General features: G+C 39.8%; 1 protein-coding gene across 1 annotated transcript in view; it reads right to left on the bottom strand.

The window, feature by feature from the left end:
• The window catches only part of ITGB3BP (integrin subunit beta 3 binding protein), a 51216-nt gene that overhangs the window by 25140 nt on the left and 4453 nt on the right, over positions 1-21623 (bottom strand). Inside the window, exons 2-4 of the mRNA XM_056122260.1 lie at positions 18265-18304; positions 8198-8333; positions 140-209 (exon numbers count right to left, since the gene is read on the bottom strand). Coding sequence (XP_055978235.1) covers positions 140-209; positions 8198-8333; positions 18265-18304 — 246 coding nt within the window. The remainder of the gene's footprint in view (positions 1-139; positions 210-8197; positions 8334-18264; positions 18305-21623) is intronic.

The raw sequence follows: 21623 nt of genomic DNA, 5'->3' as shown, positions 1-21623 counted from the left end.
ACATCACAAATGAGGTACTTCTTTAATAAAGAACATTCAAGTCAAGTACACACTATCACTTTCTGCAAGAAACGATCTCCCCAGTGATCATGGTAAGAAATATGACTCATCTGTGTGTGTTACTTTAATACAAACTTACTCATCATTGTCTTCTGTTGCAGATTCTGTGCTTTCAGGTAAGTGAAGATTATTCAAATTTCTCCTCTTTTCTATACATGTGCAATAAAAAAGAACATATAGTTAAGGAAAATAATTTCAACTTTTAAATAGAAATTAAGAGTAGAGACAAATAAAAAAAGTAAAGAAAGGTATGTTGAAATTTGCTGTGGGAAAAACCTTTTCACAGTTATGAATAACTTTTTGATAACAATTTTAGTTCTCTACTTTCCCTTCTAATATTTCATTCCTTATGATAATATATAGAAAAAATCTTTTCTGTAAAACTTACATTAGGACTTAGTAAAGAAGAAAGTTACGGAGTCAGTTTGATAATTAATTTAAAATACAGTTGTAAATTTCACCAGAAAAATACTTTAATGAAAATATCTTTAGAGCTTTCATTATTATTATTATTTTGGGGGGGCCCCACCCAGCAATGTTCAGGGGTTACTCCTGGCTCTGCACTCAGGAATTACTCCTGGTGGTGCTCAGGGGTCCATCTGAGATGCCAGTGATCAAACTCAGCATCCCATATAGGAAATGTCCTACCCTCTGTAATATTGCTGCAGCTCATAGTTTTCATTTCAACCCTAGTTTTTCCTTAAAGTTAACCACAAGAGTGTGGTAATACTTAAAAAAAAATTAAAAAAAAAAAAAAGTTCCTCGGGGGCAAGAGTGATAGTATAGCGGGTAGGGTGATTACCTTGAATGACCAACCCAGGTCTGATTGTGAGGATCCCATATAGTCCCTGCGCTCTGCCAGGAGTGATCCCTGAGTGCAGAGCAGGAGTAAGTCCTGAGCACCACTGGGTATAACCCATAAACAGAAACAAAACAAAAAACCCCAATGAGTCCCAAGTTATAGTAATTTTGATTTTCAGGTTAAACTAACTCTGTGGAATACATATTAATTTACACTGGTTAATTTATTCAGGGTTCTTTAAATCCTGGGGGGGAAATATGCCTACGAAACTACTTAGTTACTTATAATAGATATAACAAAAGAAAATGGTTACATGTCATTCATGTAAGATTCTATATAAATGATTCTCTAATGGTGTGGCAGATCTAAACTTAAACAAGTTAACAGAAACAGAAGCACAGTTAAAATACAGTGTAACTAAGGCATAATCCTTTAAAAGTGTGCTGGGTTGAAATGTCAGTTGTATTTCACAGCTCTAGAAGAACATAAAGATTGCACAGAAACACTTTAACTTACTAGGGTCAAGTAGACAACTATTTTTGTTTGTCTAAAATATCTTAAGCTACTGAGAGTATCCTGTCCGCGGGGCAGAGCCTGACAAGCTCCCTGTGGCATGTTCTATATGCCGAAGAAAACAGTAACAACAAGTCTCACAATGGAGACATTACTGGTGCCTGCTTGAGCAAATCGATGAACAACGGGAGGACAGTGCTAGGTGCAAAGTACCCTATAGCACTAAATGTACTATAAAACAGTCAGTATTTAATATTTTTTTTGAGGACACATTAGGACAGTTCAAGATTCTCAGTGTCTTAACATGATCTTTGATAAATGTTCATTGAAAAAACAAGCAAATGAATGAACACAAACTCTTTCCTGCTAATGAAAAACTCGAGATGCTACTTTTTAAAAGATTTAAGTGGTGATACTTACATTATACATTCTTATGCACTTCTATTTGTTCAACACTTGGCATAGGAACCAGTATTTACTCAATATTCCTATTATTAAAAAAATAATAATACAACATACCATGAAAATCTACAGCTCAGGGGCCAGAGCGATAGGACAGCGGATAGGGCCTTTGCCTTGCTCGTGAGTGACCCGGGTTCCACCCCTGACATCCCATATGGTCCGCTGAGCACCACCAGGAGTGATTCCTAAGTGCAGAGCCAGCAGTAACCCCTGAGCATCACCAGCTGTGGGCCCCAAAATAAAAGCAAAAAATAAATAAACTAGGGATTGTGATTTAAAAAAATATCTACAGCTCATAATCTCAGAAAAATAGAAATACCATGTGAGGGGGTTGGAGAATTAGTAGAGCAGGTAGGGCGCTTGCCTAGCACGCAGCAGATACCAGATGGTCCTTCGAGACCACCAGGAATAATCTGACATCAGAGCCTGGAGTAAGCCCTGACCACAGCTGTTGTGGTCCCCCAACCAGTCAACCGATCATGTTGGCATTTCGGCACATTTAGCCATTTAGGTCTGCTAGGGCCAGAGAGATAACTCAAAGGGCTGGAGTATATACTTTTCAGGCAGGAGACCCAGATCTGATCCCTAATACAGCATGGCCCCCCAAGCACTAGACCCTGAGAACCCCAGAGTACTGCTGGGTAACAGCCCCCCAACAAAACCCAAACCAAACAGCAACAGAGGGAGGAGAGTGCGGGGGTTAAGGCCTTGTATGGATTCAACTCTAGCTTGATCCCAGGCACCACCTGGTTCTTTGAGTACCACCAGGTGTAGCCCTGGAGGCTCCCACCCGTGCCAGGGGTGGCTATGGAAGTCCCTGAGAGCCATTAGGGTGCCCTGGGCAATTTCTGGCCTGACAGAGCCATGCAACATTATATCCTAGGGCCCTTATATTGAATGCATCACCAGGAGGGGGTCCCTGGACCTCCTGAGCACGGCCAGGGTGTTCCCCCCCAAAACAAGTAACAAAATCTAAATGAAAGTCTTTAGTCTTCTAGTAGCAAGATAGATTGACTGACTGGCTTTTCAGATGACAATCATCATGCTCTGGGCTGACTCTTGGCTCTGTGCTCAGGGATCACTCCCAGTGGTGCTCCGGGAGACCGTATGTGGTGCCGGGGATGGAACCTGGGCGAGCCCACACGTACAGACGCACCCTAACTCCTTACTAGCTCTCCAGCCCACAGCAAGATATTTTGAAAAGGAGAAACCAGGGGAAATAAATGTTCACATTTTATTTAAGCCAAATACCACAAACTGTATAACCTGAATTCATAATATAAAATTACTGGAGATGATTTGTATGTTTGTTTGTTTATTTTCACAGAAAGTTTCTGATTTATTTAGAGCACATCTCAGCTTGGACTAGCTATATTCTAATGCTCAATTAGCAACATGAATTGAACCGAAGAGTTCTAGTTAACAATGCAGAAAGATAAACTATTTTGAAATGGAACTCAAAATACTTGAAATATTTGAAAATACTCAAAATGGAACTCAAAACTCAAAAGGAAGGCCACTTCCTTCCATTTTCAAATGTAATGTCCTGACATGTTAAGAAGACAACTGTCTGGGGACAGAGAGATAGTCTAGTAGGTAGGGTGCTTGCTTTGCACACGGCCGAACTGGGTTCAACTCCAGGCACCACACAAGGTTCCCCAAGCCCCACCAGGAGTGATCCCTGAGCAAAGAGTCTAGAGTAAACCCCGAGCACCATCAGGTAGAGTCCAAAAAGAAAAAAAAAAAGAAAGTAAAAAAAAAAAAAAGCACTTACTTGGTAGAATATCACCAATGAAAATGAATACTCAATCCTTATTCCAGAAAATTTTGGCCTAAAGGTTAATAGTAATTTCCTGAATTTTGTACTATGCTGCCTATATTCAATAAAACCCAAAATTAAATATTAAAATTACTTTGCTCCTTTGACTTCTAATTCATTTTCTCATTTCTGTAGCAGTAGTCATTAAAGTTAGGTGAGAAACACTAAAAGCTTTAATTTCATCAGGTATTCTCTGCCTTTCTAAATATTTTTATTATTATAAGACAGGTTTCAATAGATCAGAGCATTTAGAATTATAATCAATGATAATCATGTCTGATAATGGCTAGCACAATCTAGTGTTTTGTTTCATTTTGGGACTACATCTAGTGGTGCTCTGGGCTTATTCCTGGCTCTGAGCCCTGGGATCACTCCTGGTGATGCTCAGGGGACCATTATAGCATTTGGCGTTTGGCAGATTGAACCCAGGTCAGAGATATGCAAGAAGTGTATATATATTTGCATATATATGTATACATTAAATAGGTGAAGGGAGCTGAAGAGAGAGCTCAGTGGGCTGACTGCATGCCTTGCATGAAGGGGCGCAGATTCAATCCATAGCACCACATGGACCTCCAGGATAGCTGGGTATTCAAGTTTAATTCCCTTGCGGGTAACACATCTTTTCTCTGGTAGGGCACTAACAAACATTTTCTCTTTGTTTCGAATGTTCTACAGTTTTACTAAAATATAACTGGGTATAGATTTGTTTTAATTCATTCAGCTCAGACTAAATATGCCTGAAAATTGTTCTCATTCCTGAATAATGAAAAACTCATTGTCCTTATATTTTAGAACACTGTTTCTGAATCAGGGGTCATGTGACTCCTTGTGAGGTCCCAGGCTATCCCCAAGGAGCCACGGGTGAAAATTACATAAATGGGAGGTCATGGCATGAGACCAGGGAGCCAACGGGTAAGGACAAGGATTAGGGGTGGGAGTGAGGGGTAGGGAGGCACAGTCGAAAAAAAGATTGAGAAATAATGTCTTGGAATATTGCCTCTACCTCATTTCTTTATTGAATCTTTGTGGGGTGCCTTTTTGACATATGCTGGAATTTCTAAATCTGTCCTCAACTTACTGTTTTATCAATTCTTTATCTATTTATCTCTCTGTGCTGCTGTTACAGTGCCACAGTCTTTGTGATTTCCAAGGATTATGCCTAGTTTACAAGTACTCCTTTGGCGATGCAAATTTATTATTTCTTCTTCTTCCCTAACATTAAATAACAGTCTGATATATCACTGGGAAGAAAGGAAGGAGAAAAGTACCCTCATTCATCTTTGAAATTATAGAAATTTGATCATAGAAATTTGCTACAGAGTAGGGAAAGGTAGTCATACAATGATACACAAACATCTATAAACAAATTACACATATGATGACATATCTTAAATGTATATACATGTACTATCCTAGATATGATATATATGTATATGTAGGTATGTATCTTAAATAAACCAAAGAATTGAAAACAATCATCCCACTTTTGACCCATGAGAGTTTAAGGAGAAGACACAGAATCAATTTTTCTTCTTTTTATAATTTACAAATAGATTTAGATATATGAAATCATTGGTTCACATACATAGTACATGACTCGAATATATATTCAAAGTAGATATAAATACCTGAAGTACGGATATTCCAGACTTAAAGAACTGCAGGTTCACTAACCTTCCGCGGGAAGGGACTCAGTACAACTGATGCATAGCAATAAAGCTAAGGGCCGCTCAAGCAGTATAAACAGGGAAAAGGTGGAAGAAAATGAGGCAGTACAAGGAGGTGGGGGAATAAAATGATGGAGATGGCTTTAAAAGTCAGGATAAGAGATATAATGATACCCTATATCTTCAACAGTATTTAAAAATGGGGGTAGGGAAGAAGTATCTCAAGGGGCTGGAGTGCCCATCTGGCATGTAGGAGGCACAGTTTGATCTGTTTGACCACTTGATCCCTCCAGCATAGCCAAAAGCAACTCAGGAGCACTGAGCTGGGAGTAGTCCCTGAGCACAATTAGGATGGCTCCAAAATCAAAATAAGTGAATAAATTAAATAAAAAGTAATTTGTTAGGGCCAGAGAGGAAGCTCATGAAAGCATGCATTCAACCCAGCTTTATTCTAGGCACTCAACAGCCCCCCAAACACCAGGAGTGCCCCCTGAGTATGGAGCAGTCCCTGAGCAGCAGTGGATGTGCCCCCCCAGCCCATCCCGCCCAAGGAAAATGGAAAAGTTATTATTTCATTTGAAAACTGAATTATTTTGCAATCATGTTTTCTTATTTACTTAGAACTGCTTTCTTCCTAAAGCATGTATAAAATGACATAATGGGAGGAACCGTGTCATGATTACAAATGACATCATCAGATACAGATCCTAGGCTGAATTTTCCTACTTTGAGGCTTCCATCTGCGATCTACATCAAAGATTCCATGAAACATGAATGTAGACTTTAATGAATAATTCTAGAATGAACCAGTCATTTAAAAATATTTTTGATTTTAATTTTTATACAGTCATTCACAATTATTACATTCAATATTCCAACACCAATCCCACCACCATTACACCTTCCCACCACCATTATTTTCAATTTTCCCAATCACCACCCAAGCCTACCCCAATAGCAGGCCAAAATGATTCATTTTGAATTGCTTATTATGACTAATTCGCTAAAAATGATGAAAGATTTCCTTAGAAGAAAGTGTGTGAAGACTGCTCTATCTCACCCAGAACAATTAAGTCCCTGTATAACCAATTACTAATATGTTGCTACAGGTTAAGTTTCGTGTTAGTATTTTCTTAATCGAGATTGGTTGCCTCTACTTTACATCCCATCCAATGTAGCGTGCTACTCCTGGTGTATCAGTGGTGTATAGAGTATGAGATGTCACATGGCTGCGAATGTGGCCAGATGCTCCAGGAATTCTAAACTTTTGAATGGGGGTGATAGAGCTGAAGTTAAATCTTTAACTAACTTTGGGGTCCAGAAGCATCTCTGGAGCTTGGTAACCTCTTTTGAGATTTATTCATGCGCCTCTGGATCATGGCCGGTTAATATGAGCTTAAATGGCACCACAGGCAGTTCATGGACCTGACTGCCAGGCTCAGGGAAAACAGGGGATGGGGGGAGGTCATCCATCCCTGATTCCATGAGAGCCTGAAGATTTTTGAACCAGTCATTTTAAAACAAACCGTAAAGGTTAAAAAAATAAATAATATAAAAATAGGCTTAAAAATATATATATAGGTTTCTTGGGTTCTATTAGCATCCAAGAAACCTTTGCTTTATGACATTTTAAAAAAGAGCTTACTTAGTATTATAATCTGTGATAATTATCCATTTAAATGTCAACTAGGATCATATGACCAACCTTTTTATGGGCAAAAGGAATGTTCTCTAGGTCCATATCTAATTTCAATATGGAAATTGAGTGTATGTCCACTTAGAATATATTAACATTCTGTCTAAAGATAGGCAGTGTTTAAGGCACTTTCAATTTTATACAAGATATCTCAAGTAATTTAAAAAAACTATAGAGCTTATAGAAAATGTACATATCTTTTTACATTTTGTGAAAGCAAACCTAATAATAAAAGCGTTAAGATAAAATGCCTTTGATTAGAGTAAAATAAAAGTCATTCAGAAGTTTAGGATCCCATTATGGATTTCATTACAACAGATTAGGTAAAATGAAGAGACTTTTTTGTTTCTATGTGGCTTCTAGTATATGCTTAACACTCAATAAATGTTAAACAATAAAATATGAATTAGGCTAATCACAGATATCTAAAATGTATTTTATTAAATTTGAGCCTACTTAAAATTTTATATTATAGAAACCTGACATGTCACTGATTCATAACCTTTTCCAATATTAAAAATTAAAGCTACAAAACCTAGATTTCTATATCTTTTAAATAAATATTTTAGCAAAAAATTACGAGAAGAGGAAATATGTATGGTCAAAACTGGCTGAACAATATAGTAAAATAAAAAAATTCTTATTAAATTTAGATTATTCTCTAATAGAAAATTCTACAAACTTTGGTAAAGTCATTTAAAATACCCTGGGCAAAGAAGGGAAAGAAATATAACAAACAAAGATGAGATGCACAAAATGTGGATAAAACTAAATGGACAACATAGACAAAAATAACATTTAGAAGTATTAGTCTTTGGCTGTAGTGCATCAGTACCTGAATTATGTGCCCTTTAATTTATTCACATGATGGATAGCTTGTTAAGAAGCGTATCTGTGACCGTCATAATTGATAGTGGCTGAAGGCAGCCAGGCCATAATTTCTCCTTAATAGATGGGACAGTAAGGGAACAAAGTCTGCAGCGGCATTTTAAAATAACTGCCTAGAAAGTTTACATTTATGTTCAAAGTAATACCAATACGCAAGCTTTTGTTGATGAATTCTTGAAGGATTTAGAGAAAAATCAGCTGCGTGGTGCATATATTATTAAATAAAATCTTAATTTAACCAGTAAGTAGAAAAATCTCATAGTAATTGGAAAGAACATTCTACTGACCATTTGATGGCCCAACTGGGCACTCCCGGTCTTTATGTTTTGTGGGAGACGCAAATGGGCTCATTTGACAAGTTCCAGTTGTTGGAGAGTAAGTTGTGAAACTTTTCTTCCTCGTGGTTTCTGAAGGATCAGATGACTGGAAATAGCAATTTGAAACAAAAATACTTACATATACATACTCATTTAGTTAAAAAATACGTTTGAAAATTTTCAAAATTCAAGACAATACAATTTCCTGCTTTCCCTTCAGACCTTAAATATATTTACCTACCACCTTTAAAGAATACACTATTCTTTCAAATTATTTGGGTATTTCAGGACTCCATAATCATTAGAACATCTCCATGAGGTGTCCAGAGGTTACTCCTGGCTGTGGTGCCGGGATTGAACCAGGGTTGGCAGCATCCAAGGCAAGCACCTGAACCCCTCTCTGGCTCCTTGGTTTTACATTTATGAAGCTCTGGCATTAAAAGTGAGATGGTCTTTCTAAATATGCTAAAATTGCTGACTTTTCAATAATGTTCTAACTTTCACTGTCAGCTGAGCCTGGGGTTTGATTATGGGGCTAGACTAAGGAAACTCTAACAGTCTTGTATTAAAACAACAAAGAGGGCTGAAGAGAAAGTACAATAGGGCGCTTGTCTCGCACACAGCCAACCTGGGTTTGATCCCAGCATCCCGTAAGGTCCCGAGAGTGGTTTCTAGAGAACACAGTCTGGAATAAGTCCCGAGCACCATCAAGTGTGGCCCCCCAAACAAACAAAACAGCAGTAACAAAACCAACAAGGCAACCTGATACAGAAGGCCTTTTAAAATTAGCCCTATCCTACACAAATTTTCTCTGCAACTTGGTTCTCTGCATTCCATAGGCCTTATAATATCTCTTACTGGAGCTGACCTGTTTTGTTAATTTTTGCATTATTACCTGCCCATAATGAGCTATCAGAAATAAATTATCACTTCTTCATTTTGTACATTAGGACTAAAAATGTGTGAGTTTATGAGTATCTTAAAAGGGACAGTGGAATAAGGCTGGCCAAGGCACTCTACTAAAAATATATTCACTTGTTCGCTCCTTCACCCACTATTAAATGGCACCTAGAGTCTCAGTCACTGGTTACACTATTTGGGTTTTAGTGCATTCTGGGAACCAAATTCCTTTCTTCCGTTTCCCAAGAACTTTTCATTTTTTTCGATTAGGTGCCCATTCATGATTCACTTACTCGAGACACTTATCATTACTATTTATAAACTCTCCCCTGACCCTGGTGTTGCCATGCTGGGAACAGAACCTGGGGCCTTACGAATGCTAGACGAATGTTCTACTGCTAGGCTCCATGGCTGGTCCTCTTCTGATTCCCTTTAAACTTGTTTTTCAGTAACGCTTACTACCAGTCCGCATTTGCCACAGACTAATTTGCACACACACAAAACAAGAATACATCACTCTGGATGCGTCAATAGCAGAAGAGGTCTTCAGATGGTATGGATTCTACAGGAATTGTGAGGCGTGGGAAAATCAAAGAGGGTGACAGTAATCACACAAAAAGAATACTTGTGAGAAAGAGGGCGTTGGTGGAAATAAGTGAAAACAAAAGTCATGCCAAGTCTGAAATCTAGAGCAGACAGATGGCTTAGAGCTGACTCTGGGGATAAAGGAAGAGTGTCCTGAAGACCCATGACATGTTTCCAACACTACAGTTTAACTTCAGCTTGCGAACGGACTTAAAATAGTGACATAATTCTCCACTGTCAAGTGGTCTTTCGTTTGAAGGTAGCACTGCACTAGAGCACTGTCCTCCCATTGTTCATCGATTTGCTCGAGCAGGCACCAGTAACGTCTCCATTGTGAGACTTGTTACTGTGTCTGGCATATCAAATATGTCACGGGTAGCTTGCCAGGCTTTGCCATGTGGGCGTGATATACTCGGTAGCTTGCCAGGCTCTCTGAGAGGGGCAGAGGAATTGAACCCAGGATGGCCGCATGCAAGGCAAATGCCCTACCTGCTGTGCTATCTCTCCAGCCCACGTTTAAAGGTACCATGTAGAAATAGTAGCTATGTCACCTTTTCCAATAACCTTGGTATTAGGTCCAGAATCTAAAACATAAAACATTCCCTTTAACAGTTAAGATTTTTTTTAACAGTTAAGATTTTAAATGATAAATTCTTCTTTGAATTGGGGACCTACAGACATCTCGTTTTTATTTTATGTATCCACAGTAGCCACAAAAGTAACCGATATCTTTAGAAAAAAAATCAAACTTTATTATCAAGTTATAACTCTAAAGTAGTCTTTGTGTAGGGTGAAAGGGTTTAAGTCTCTTTATCAGGTGGTTATTATTACCTTTCCATCTGGAGTTTTCACCTATTTATATGTATTCAGTCATAAACTATGACATTTATCCAATCCTAGCATACTTTTCCAAGAATTTATTGCCCAGAACTATTTCACTGTGTATGTACAAGAAATGAAAGCCACTACCCTAATGTACATTTATGTCAATCTGTTTTCCTATTTTCACCAAAAAAATTATTTTTCCAATTGCCAAATATCTAAACATTGTAACTGTGGCTCATACATTTCTCCTTGAAAACAATTTTCTGGCTTTCATAAAATAAATCTTTGTGTGTCCACATATGTGTATGTACAAAAAAAAATTTTCCCTCTTCACCTTAAAAACACAGAGGCTCCTTTTGTACTTTCTTTCTGTTGGTCATTTGTGTTGGTTTAAAAGCAAAAATGTATGCCTACCTTTATTACACATGGGGGAAAATTAAAATCTACCCCTTTTTACTACCCTGCTACATATTCTTCAGGAAAAAGGTGCATTTTTGGTATATCTGCCTACTGGGACATACAAGGCGTAATCTGACTTCCTTGTTTCTTTTTTGAACCACCCAGGGAGTGTTCGGGGGGGGCCCAGGCTCATTTCCTGTAGTTGCTGGCCAACAGGGCCAGCGGTTGAATGCGAGGTCCCAGAATATGGTGCTACTTGGGCCCTGCCACACTGGCGATTAGCTGGCCCAGGCAGTGTAGGAGGGGGAAGGGGTTCACAAGCAGAGCCAGCAACGCTGTGGGAACCACGGGTGCTGGGGAAGGAACTGGGAGTCGGCCGGCAAGGCAGGTGCCTTAGCCTCCTGCTCTCTCTGGCCCTGGGCTTCTTCCCCGGTTTCATCGTGGTTCTTTCTTTTTCTTTTGGTTCTCCAACAAAACTGTGATCAGAGGGACATGAGGGCGTCTCCCAGTGTTATTTTGGCTGTGCTGATCCATGGCTGCTGGGGCCCAGGGGCACTGGAGGCCATCAATGCCATACCTGGCAGTGCTGGGGGTGGGCATCCATGTCAGGGATCCAACTTGGGGTCTACTGCACACCCTGAGCTACTCCCCTGAAGTTCTTTCACTTTTTTTTTTTTTTTGGCTTTTTGGGTCACACCCAGTGTTGCACAGGGGTTACTCCTGGCTCTGCACTCAGGAATCACTCCTGGCCGTGCTCAGGGGACCATATGGGATGCTGGGAATCGAGCCAAGTTGGTCGCATGCAAGGCAAATGCCCTACCGGCTGTGCTATCGCTCTAGCCCCAAGTTCTTTAACTTTTAAACCCTGAAGATGCCAAGAAGTGACTGGAGAGCCCAGCTAAGAATGTCTGTTCTGTCATCCCCCAAGCATTGAAGGACCGGCCTACTCATCAGTCTCTCACAGGGGGAAGTTAGGGCTGGGATTTGAGAGGCGACTAAACTACTAACTGGGAACTCTGCACTGTTCCCACTCAGCAATGATGAGTACCACCTACCAGCTCCTTGGCGAGAGAAAGGGACACAGTGAAAGAAGAATAGATATAATTAGAGGAGAGGAAGTATTCAGGACACAAACAGAAGATAAGGCAACAGAATCAGTCAAGACATGACTACTTCAACAATAATTTATAATTGCTTACAATACTTACTGTCTCCTTAGAGATATTTAATACTGCTAAAAAAAAAAGGTCAAAATACCAAGTTCTAAAATTCTCTGATCAGCCCAAATATCACTGTACATTTTGTAAGAAGTTCAAACCTTACACATTAGCAAAACTAAAATTTGGGCACTGATTTTTCTGACTTAAATTTAAAAAAAGAAGAAATCAATATAGTCGTCATAAATTCAAATATATATGGCATTCTCCTTCTATATCGTTCACAAATTGTAGCTTGCTCTGTCACCTTGTTTAAAGCATATTCTACCAAAAGGTGGCTGCATTTCATTGATTTTTTTAACCTATAATAAACAATCTAGAAAGTACTAACTAAGGGTTCTTTCAGGATAAAATATGAGATACAAAAGATCTGCTATTACTATGAACTACTAGAATATAGGCTATTGGATACTATAGGCATTTGACAACCAGAAACAAAAGAAAGATTGGAGGACCCAAAGGGGAAAATTATAATCTCACTTTGGTTAAGTGTGTGGCTGAAGTCTCACTAAAGATATTAGGTATTCCTTATACTAATTATGGAATTCACATGGAAACATCTGAGTAGCTTTTCCGTGCAGAGAGTGCTCTCACTAGTGTGGTGAATGTCCCTATAACCCACAGCACTGTTTGCCAGCAGCCTGGCATAGTACAGGAAAGGCAAGAAGGTCCAGAGAGATAGTACACAGGGTAAGGCATTTGGCTTGCACACGGCCAACCCGGGTTTGATTCCCCATTATCCCATATGGTCCCCCAAGAACACTAGGAGCGATTCCTGAATGCAGAGCCAGCAGTAACCTAATCCTTAAGCACCACTGGGCGTGGCCCCAAAACCAAAAACCAAAAACCAAATGGCAAGGATTCCCTGGCACAGGGGTGTAACGGGAAGCAGCGTGATAGGAGCCAGACTAAGCCAATCCTCCAGGAAAAGGCTGAGACTGTGAAAGATTATGCTGAAGCCTGAACACACTGAGTCCAACTGCAGACCTTAGAGACTGCTGGCCATGAAGAGATGCAGCACTGGAATTGGGAGGAGAAACAAAGAGCCAGGTGACCAAGTCCTAAGCCTCATCTTTTATTAGAGAGGTAATAAAATCCTCACTTGGTTGCCATTGATTTGGTGGGCGGGAAGTAAAGTAGTGACACCAATAAAGTTTCCCATGTGGGAAAATTTGCTTAGAAACAAGTCCCCAAAAGTATAAGTATTAGTTATCTCAGACTTTTGATAATTTATGCACAGGGTTCCTAGAGGAGTCCTACATCGCTATTTCATCAACAGTCACAACTAGCTTTTATAGTTCTGAAAAATTGGGGGGATTTGTGGTTAATTTTAATGGTATTTAAAGCAACAAAAGCATTCACACTTACTTCAGTACCTGTACAAGCAGAATGAGTATGACCAACATATTGGTGATGGAAAGGAAACATGATTGATAGAAGCTGGATAAAAATCACTAAATTGTATACTTAAGGTCTGTAAATTTCACAATAAATTTTACTTGAATGAAAACTTTAATAAAACATTGCTGAAATTTTATACACTGACGTTTCTTTGATGTTCCACAATGCAATATTCCATGGTTGTTTCATATCATGCTTTCACTGAGTTCATATTTATTTATTTTTTCTTTTTATATTTATTTATTGAATCACTGGGGAAAAGTCACAAGGCTTTCAGGTTTAAGTCTCGGTCATACAATGATCAAACACCTTTCCCTTCACCAGTACTCATTTTTCAACACCAAGAACCCTAATATACCCCCCTCCTACTACCCCTCGCAATGCCTGTGAGGCAGATGATTTCTACTTAACTTTTCTCTACATTGAATACATTCATTATTTTGACAAAAGATGCACCATTATAGTTCAGAATCCCCCCCCCCCAACAATCAGAATTGCTGAAAAGGCATTATGAAATACTTTGTTTTCTATAGCTGGTATGAAAATCATATAAGGTTATATAATGATTTTGGATTTCTACAAAGAGCTAGATAATTACGAGATTGGTTTCTGTGTATCTGGTGTTATGGCTGTGCCAGAGAGCCACTCGTGGGGGGCAACTCGTGACCTCGGTAGGTCATGAAGAACGAGCCAGTATCGCTCCCCTTCCCATGAGATTGCAGTTGCCCCGTCACCACTGGCTCATACCTAGCTTTCCTATAAGCTCTGAGGCGGTAGCCACCTTGCTGCTGAGGGGGGAAAAGGCGGAAGAGAGCAACACCCTTTCCCTCCCAGGGAGGCATGACGCCGTAGTTTAACGCATGGACCATTCACTTTTCTGCTGCAAGCAGTCGGGCTCTGGACTAGGTCCTTTTGCCTCTAGAGCCATGGCTGTGCCAGAGAGCTGTTCGTGGGGGGACAACTCGTGACCTCGGGAGGGCGTGAAGGATGAGCCAGTACTGCCCCCCTTCCCATGAGACTGCAGTTGCCCCGTCACTGCCGGCTCATACCTGGCCTTCTAATAAGCTCCGAGGCAGTGGCCACCTTGTATGCGGTCCAGATGCATTTCTGCCAAAAGTCACTGGGTTTCAAGATTTGATTCTGAGTCTCTGGGATCATGGCCATTAATCTGCTTGATCAGGAGTCTGAGAGGCCGTTTGTAGGCGGTGACTCAGGGTCTTGTTGGGATGGGGAGGAAAGGGTCGGTTCCACCCCCCATCTGGTGAGGTCCCGTGTGTCTCGTCACTGCAGGCCCAAACTTGACTGTCCAGTGGCCTCTGGAGGACGGCAGTCACCGGGCTGCCAGGGGGAACAGGCCAAGTCATGAAACCTATTCCCACCTGGAGTGGCCCAGCACCAGTAACCTACTGCAGGAACAGGACGCATTTCTGCCAAAAGCCTATGGGTTCGAGATTCGTTTTTGAGTCTCTGGGATCATGGCCATTAACCAGTTTGATCAGGAACCAGAGAGGCCATTCCTCCAATTATATAGCTGAGACGAAGGTGGTTTGTCTCCTACATACCTAACTTTTGGCCGTTTACTTTCTTGGTAAATTTTGCCCCAAGTTTTTGGGGTCTTGCCAAAGGCACAGCAGCAATTTTGGGGTATCTGAAAGTCTGACGGTGCCATCAGTACCTGTGAGGCGACATCAGCTGCCTGAGTTCATATTTTTAGAATATTAATTTTACCTCAAACATTACTTCTATTCACTGAAGTGTGGTTTACATACAATTAAAATGCACAGATCTAAACTATTCAGCATGAGTTCTGACAACTGTCTATGCTAATAAAAACAATACCCCAAAATACACTATACCTCTGCTTCCCAACCTAAAGGAAACCAAAAGGAAAATGACATTTATACCCGAAAACAGACAACTGGTTAAAGAAACTTTGGTACATCTACACAATGGAATACTATGCAGCTGTTGGGAAAGATGAAGTCGTGAAATTTGCTTATAAGTGGATGGACATGGAGAGTATCATGCTAAGTGAAATGAGTCAGAAAGAGAGGGACAGACATAGAAAGACTGCACTCATCTGTAGCATATAAAATAACATAAGAGACTAACACTCAAGGACAGTAGAGACAGGGGCAGGAAAATTACTCCACAGCTGGAAGCCTGCATTATGAGCTGGGGAAGAAGGCAGCTGGGACAGAGAAGGGATCACTTAGTCAATGACGGTTGGAGGGATTGCTCAGGATAGGAGATGTGTGCTGAAAGTAGATAAAGGGACAAATATGATGGCCTCTCAGTATCTGTATTGCAAACCATAATGCCCGAAAGTAGAGAGAATAAGAGGGAAACTGCCATAGAGGCCGGGGGAGGGGTGGGATGGGGGATGGATACTGGGGACATTGGTGGTGGAAAATGTGCACTGGTGGAGGGATGGGTGTTCAATCACTGTATGACTGAAACTCAAACATGAAAGCTTTGTAACTGTATCTCATGGTGATTCAATTAAAAAAGAGAGCGAAAAATGACATTCATGGCATCAGGAAGCTTTCATATCTAGGAAGGCTTAGAGGTTGCACTTGGAACACTGGGAGCTGAGAGTCACAATGATCCCCGGGAGAAAGAGCTGTAGGCAAAGACAAACAGACTCCACTTCAGCCAACTGGCATGTCAGGATCATCATATTGGTTAGGCCAAACAGCCAGTTATTAGCAGTTCCCCTACAGCATCATAGCAATTATGTTCTTTTAGAAGTTACAAGTATGTGGATTGATTGTCTGATTTTCCTTTGTTTGGGATATTGCAGTCTCAGTGAAACTCCTGGCTGTTGATCTATTCTGGGGAGTCTGGTTGATTTAGGGCTAGGTTGTTATCGGGAGTTAATGAAAACATGGATGGAGCTTAGGAGAGAAACTCCAGATTTACATCCAGGATAAAGCAAACAAGTCTAAGATGTGGAAATAGGGCTACGAACAAATATGAAAGTTGAAAAATATCAGGAAGTAAGAGAAATACTGAAGAAAGGCCCAGGATCGTTGGTTTGGAACCTGGCTTTCGGCAAGGGGCCACCACATGGTACCAAGTCAGTTGGTTTAAAGCTACAGAGACGGGCCAGCATCAGAGCTCAAGGGGCTGCAGCGTATGTTTTGCATGCAGGAGCCCAGGTCTGACCCTCTCACCACACGTTCCCTTGAGTACCATGGGGAGTCACCTCTCCAGCACTGAAATGCATGGCCAAACCATTCCCCCCGAAACCACCCCCTCCCTCACTTCCCCCTAAAAGCCCCCAAGATACAGAATTGGGTCTAACATAATAATGCATTTTTCCAGTACAGAATACTAGCTATGGCACTGGCTACCTTGAAACATCTTATTGTGAAGAAAAAAAAAACGGATAGAAATTTGCCATGAGGACAATGGCACTTTATGAAAAGGATGAATTCCTCCACGGCCATTCTTTTTCATTCAAATGCTGTTACAATCTCCCAAAGAACAGTTTTTAGGCAGGAGAGAACAGTATTTCATTTCAAGCTGGACTACTCATCTACTAAAATACCATTCTGACCAAAGAAACAGATGCAGAATTACAGTCACAGCTGCATTCAGTACAAAACAAGTTGGATAATGGTACTCTAAATTGCTAATTGCAGCGCTAATGATTTTTTCAGTGGCACTGCAGTATTTTGTCACCTTTGTTTAAATTTTTTTTAAAAAAAACATGAGAAATTCTTAAAATGGTAAAGTGTTAAATACCTGTGAGTTGCCAAAAGAAAAATTCATAAAGCTCAATAATGGCATTCTCTTATGGAATTTTGTAAGAGCCAATCTACTGACTAGTTATTTGTTTTAATTTACATTCTCACCAATTCAATTGTACTCAGGATTACTGAGGCTATAAGTATCTTGGTATCAGTGTTTGTACCTAGATCCATAGTTGGTATGAAACAATAATAAACTAACATATGTCATGATAGGCTGGTGTTGGGAATGTGTTATGACTAAATTTATATATAAAAAAAATAATAGCAAGAGTACAGTTCTATTTTTACCATGACAACCACAGTGAAATTTATTGCAGTGTTTTCATTTTATTGTTTAATCATGCCAGAATAGCTGAGGGAGGTAATTACATTTTGGATATAAATGTACTGTTAATGTTTGTATTTCAATTTAGCAGATTGTACAATAAAGATTAAAGCAATGCTTTTGTTCCTTTTTTTGTGTGTGTACAGTTAAGTGGCAGAAATTGTTTTCTACAGAGTTGACTTCTCCCAAATTATTTCTACATAATTTCTTTTTAAATTATGAAATCAAGACCCTCGAGTTGGTTACAAACGTTTATATATTTCACTTATAAAAAACTTTAAAAAATTAACTTATTGAATCACAGTGAGATAGTTACAAAGTTGTTCATGATTGGGTTTCAGTCATATAATGTTCCAACTTCACCAGTCTACACTTCCCATCACCGATGTCCCCAGATTCCCCTCCCATCCCCACTCCTTCCTCCCACCTGCCACTCTGGGAGACATTCTTCTCCTTCTCTCTCTGCTCCCCCCCTTTCTACGGGGGCATTATGGTTTGAAATTCAGATACTGAAAGATAAATAACTCTTTTATAAGCAGGAAATAGTGTATTATTTCTGATAAGCTTAACTTACAAAAGGTGAATCAATAGCAATCTCTATGCAATTATACACTTATAAGTACTTACATTTTCTCCTAACAGATCCAATTTCAGTGATCTTTTAACACTGCAAAGAAAATATTTAAAAGAAATTTCAGAGTTTATATGCTTTAAGTAGCCAAATATTTACAGGTAACATATTGAACAGAGTTTCTAAGCTTCTTTCCTTCCCCTTTTCTTTCCCTGGATCTCACCAGCAGGGAGCCCAGTCAACTCCCAGCAGCACTTGGTCAGCTGGGTTAGCAGCTCAGTGCTGGTTCTGTGTGTTTTGAAATAGCACCAGGGCCCGGAAGAAGGCTCAAAGGGTGAGAGCACATGCTTTGCAAGCTGGAGGCCTGAGTTTGACATCTAGGACCACATGATTCCTAGAGCACTGCCAGAAGTGACCCCTAAGCACTGAAGTGGAAGGACCCCTTAGAAAACACTGCCAGGTTACGGTGTGAAACCCCCCCCCCAAATTAAATAACCCCCAAATTAAAATAGTACCAATAAAACCACATATATAAACAAAGTATTTGCTATACTGCTGGTGAAATTGAAAGTGTATTATTTTGCACAGAAATAACGCATGGAGGGTTAAAATAAAGGCAAGTATCTAAGTAAGCAAGGTGAAAAAGTTTTACACACTATTCTAGCTTTAAACATGATTCAATGCTACCAGACTATGACTTAATGCAGGAACAGATGCTCTATGCCTTTATAAGTCCCCAATCCACAAGAAACTATTTTTTGTCTCCTTCACTGAACTGATTCAGGAACACGCGAGCCTCTCTCTGTGCAAAATCTGTTGTGCTAAACTCGATGCCCAGCTGTTGGTGGCAACGCTTAGAAAGGAAAGCCGAATATTTACAATACTTTATTTCATACAGCTGTCTTCTAAAGAGCAGTCATCAACATTTTATTGAATGCAGGCTAAATGTTCAAAGGAGAAAAAGGTCGATATAAATTAGAGTCAGTTTTTCCAGAGACAAAGGCAGTACTAAAAGTATTTTCTTGATCACTAAGAAATAGAAATTGAGTTATTTAAAAGTATTCGAGAATCTGAGCTCAAGCAAAAAGTAGAAGAAAAAATTACTGAAGAAAAAATATTTATAGATCCTAAAAAATAATTGAACAGTGACTTTAAGACAGATGACAGGAGCAAGGGGAAAAAAATAAAAATTTAATGAACAATTTACAAAAATTTCTAAGCTGCTGATATAAAAATCTGACCAAGTTAAAAAGGGCTCATTGACTTTTTACATCTGTTAGCCTATCAGAGAGTATTTTTCCCTGAGATTAATTAAACCATTTAAAGAATTAGTTTTATTGAACATATTAGTGATCTCTTATAGAAGGGCGTAATGGCCTCTAGGTGCAATACAATAATCTCCACACTCTTTCCTGTGAAGATACTCTTTTGTAGCATTTTCAATGGTTTTTCATAACAAACAACACAAAATATATTATTTTGGTTCTACTTTGGGGCAGGGATTTGGGTTCAGAATTGAAACACCCGAAATGCTGTGGTGGGAAGGTGTAATGGTGGTGGGATTGGTGTTTGAATATTAAATGGAATATTGTGAATTACTTTATAAAATTTTAAAAAATTTAAATAATTAGTTTTATCTTGCAGAAGTCCACCTGAAATCAACTTAACGTGAATTCTCAATAAAGGAGACTTATATAAATTAAAATGGCAGATAATCCAAGTTTCGTATTTATCTTTCATATATATATAAAAGTTTCAAACGTATGTGCATATGGACATATGTGTGTATATATTTACTGAAGCAACATTAAGTTTCAAACATACATTCATTACATGCCACATCTTTTTGTTTGTTGGGGGGCCACACCCAGGGGTTGCAGAGGCAACTCCCAGGTCAGTGCTTGTTTCGGAGGGGTGGCGGGGCCACAGTACCTGTAACCACCCTGGCCCCAAGCACGGAAAGCGTATACACTGGCCCTTTGAGCCGCCACTCTGGTCCTTAATCCCACATCTCATTCTGCATGAGAGAAGCCTCCTAAGCAGTGTGCACTGGTATAAAAATTTTCAGTGCTATCAGCATTATTGCTGATGAGAATTTATAAAAGTATAACAACAGGAACAGAAAATAACCATAGATGTTACTTATATTGCTCTATGAATTTTAAACTACTCTTAATTTTAAAATCAATTCAGCTTTATTTTTTCAGGGCTGAAACTCAGTCTGGCTGGGTTCTCACATGCGAGGCATGCATGTCCCATACTTTGTTTAACTTAGTACATGACAGTTTCCTGGACAGGAGTCACTGAGTCATCAGCACAGAACAAATGGATGGGCCCAATGATAACATTAATAACAGCAGTAACCATCATCATTTGATTCCAAATTAAGAACAGGAACTACAGCGCAAAAGCTGACAAAATTATGTGACATGATGTCCTTATGTAAACATAACTATAACTTTTATGACATAAATATAACTTTTCAAAATACAATTTTTAATAGCAGAACCAAGATGAGAGTATGTGTGTTGTGGGGGTGGGGGAATAAACTTCGAAAAGCAGATAAAACTCCAGGAGCTTAATGCTATGCCAAGTTCTTCCCCTAAGGTTGGGCAAATCATATAATATGCATAAGCTTTAGAAACCTGCTAATAGGGGCCAGAGAGATAGCACAATGGGTAGAGTGCTTGCCTTGCACACTGCTGACCAGGGCTCGATCCCTGGCATCCCATGCGGTTCCCCAAACCATATCCCATGCAGTTCCCCGAAAGAAATGATACCTGAGTGCAGAGCCAGGAGTAACCCCTGGGCACAGGTGTGGACCAAAAACAAAAAAACAAAAACCCGGGGCTGGAGTGATAGCACAGCGGGTAGGGCTTTTGCCTTGCACGCAGCCAACATGGCTGACACAGGTTCGATTCCCAGCATCCCATATGGTCCCCCGAACACCACCAGGAGCAATTCCTGAGTGCATGAGCCAGGAGTAACCCCTGGGCATCGCCGGGTGTGACCCAAAAAGCAAAAAAACATCTAGAATGTCAGAGTTCCCATTTTCTCTATGATCAAGATTATAATACTGCTGGCTACAACTTCATATAACAGTGTTTAGAGGATTTCTAGTTAGCTTGTGAGAAACTTGGAAGCTCTCTGATGAAAGGCAACGGGTAAATTACACTGCTATGTAACTTCTTAGGTGCAAAGTGAGGTATCTGAAATTTTTTGTTTTTCATTCTATGTATGGGAATGCTCAAGGGGGAAAGATTTCCTATGCTGTTTTCCCATTCTTCCTTTCAGTCAAGCCTTATAAACCTTTGTGTTCAACACTCCTACAGGACAGAGAGTAACTCACTATCCTAAGTGGGAAGCATCACTGCATGCAAAAATACAACATCAATAGGAGAGCACCTAAATAGAG

This window comes from Sorex fumeus, unplaced genomic scaffold (assembly GCF_029834395.1).
Source record: "Sorex fumeus unplaced genomic scaffold, SorFum_2.1 ptg000045l, whole genome shotgun sequence".
Classification (NCBI taxonomy): domain Eukaryota; kingdom Metazoa; phylum Chordata; class Mammalia; order Eulipotyphla; family Soricidae; genus Sorex; species Sorex fumeus.
Note: the sequence above shows the minus strand (reverse complement) of the source record. Positions and strands in the feature narration are given on the sequence as shown.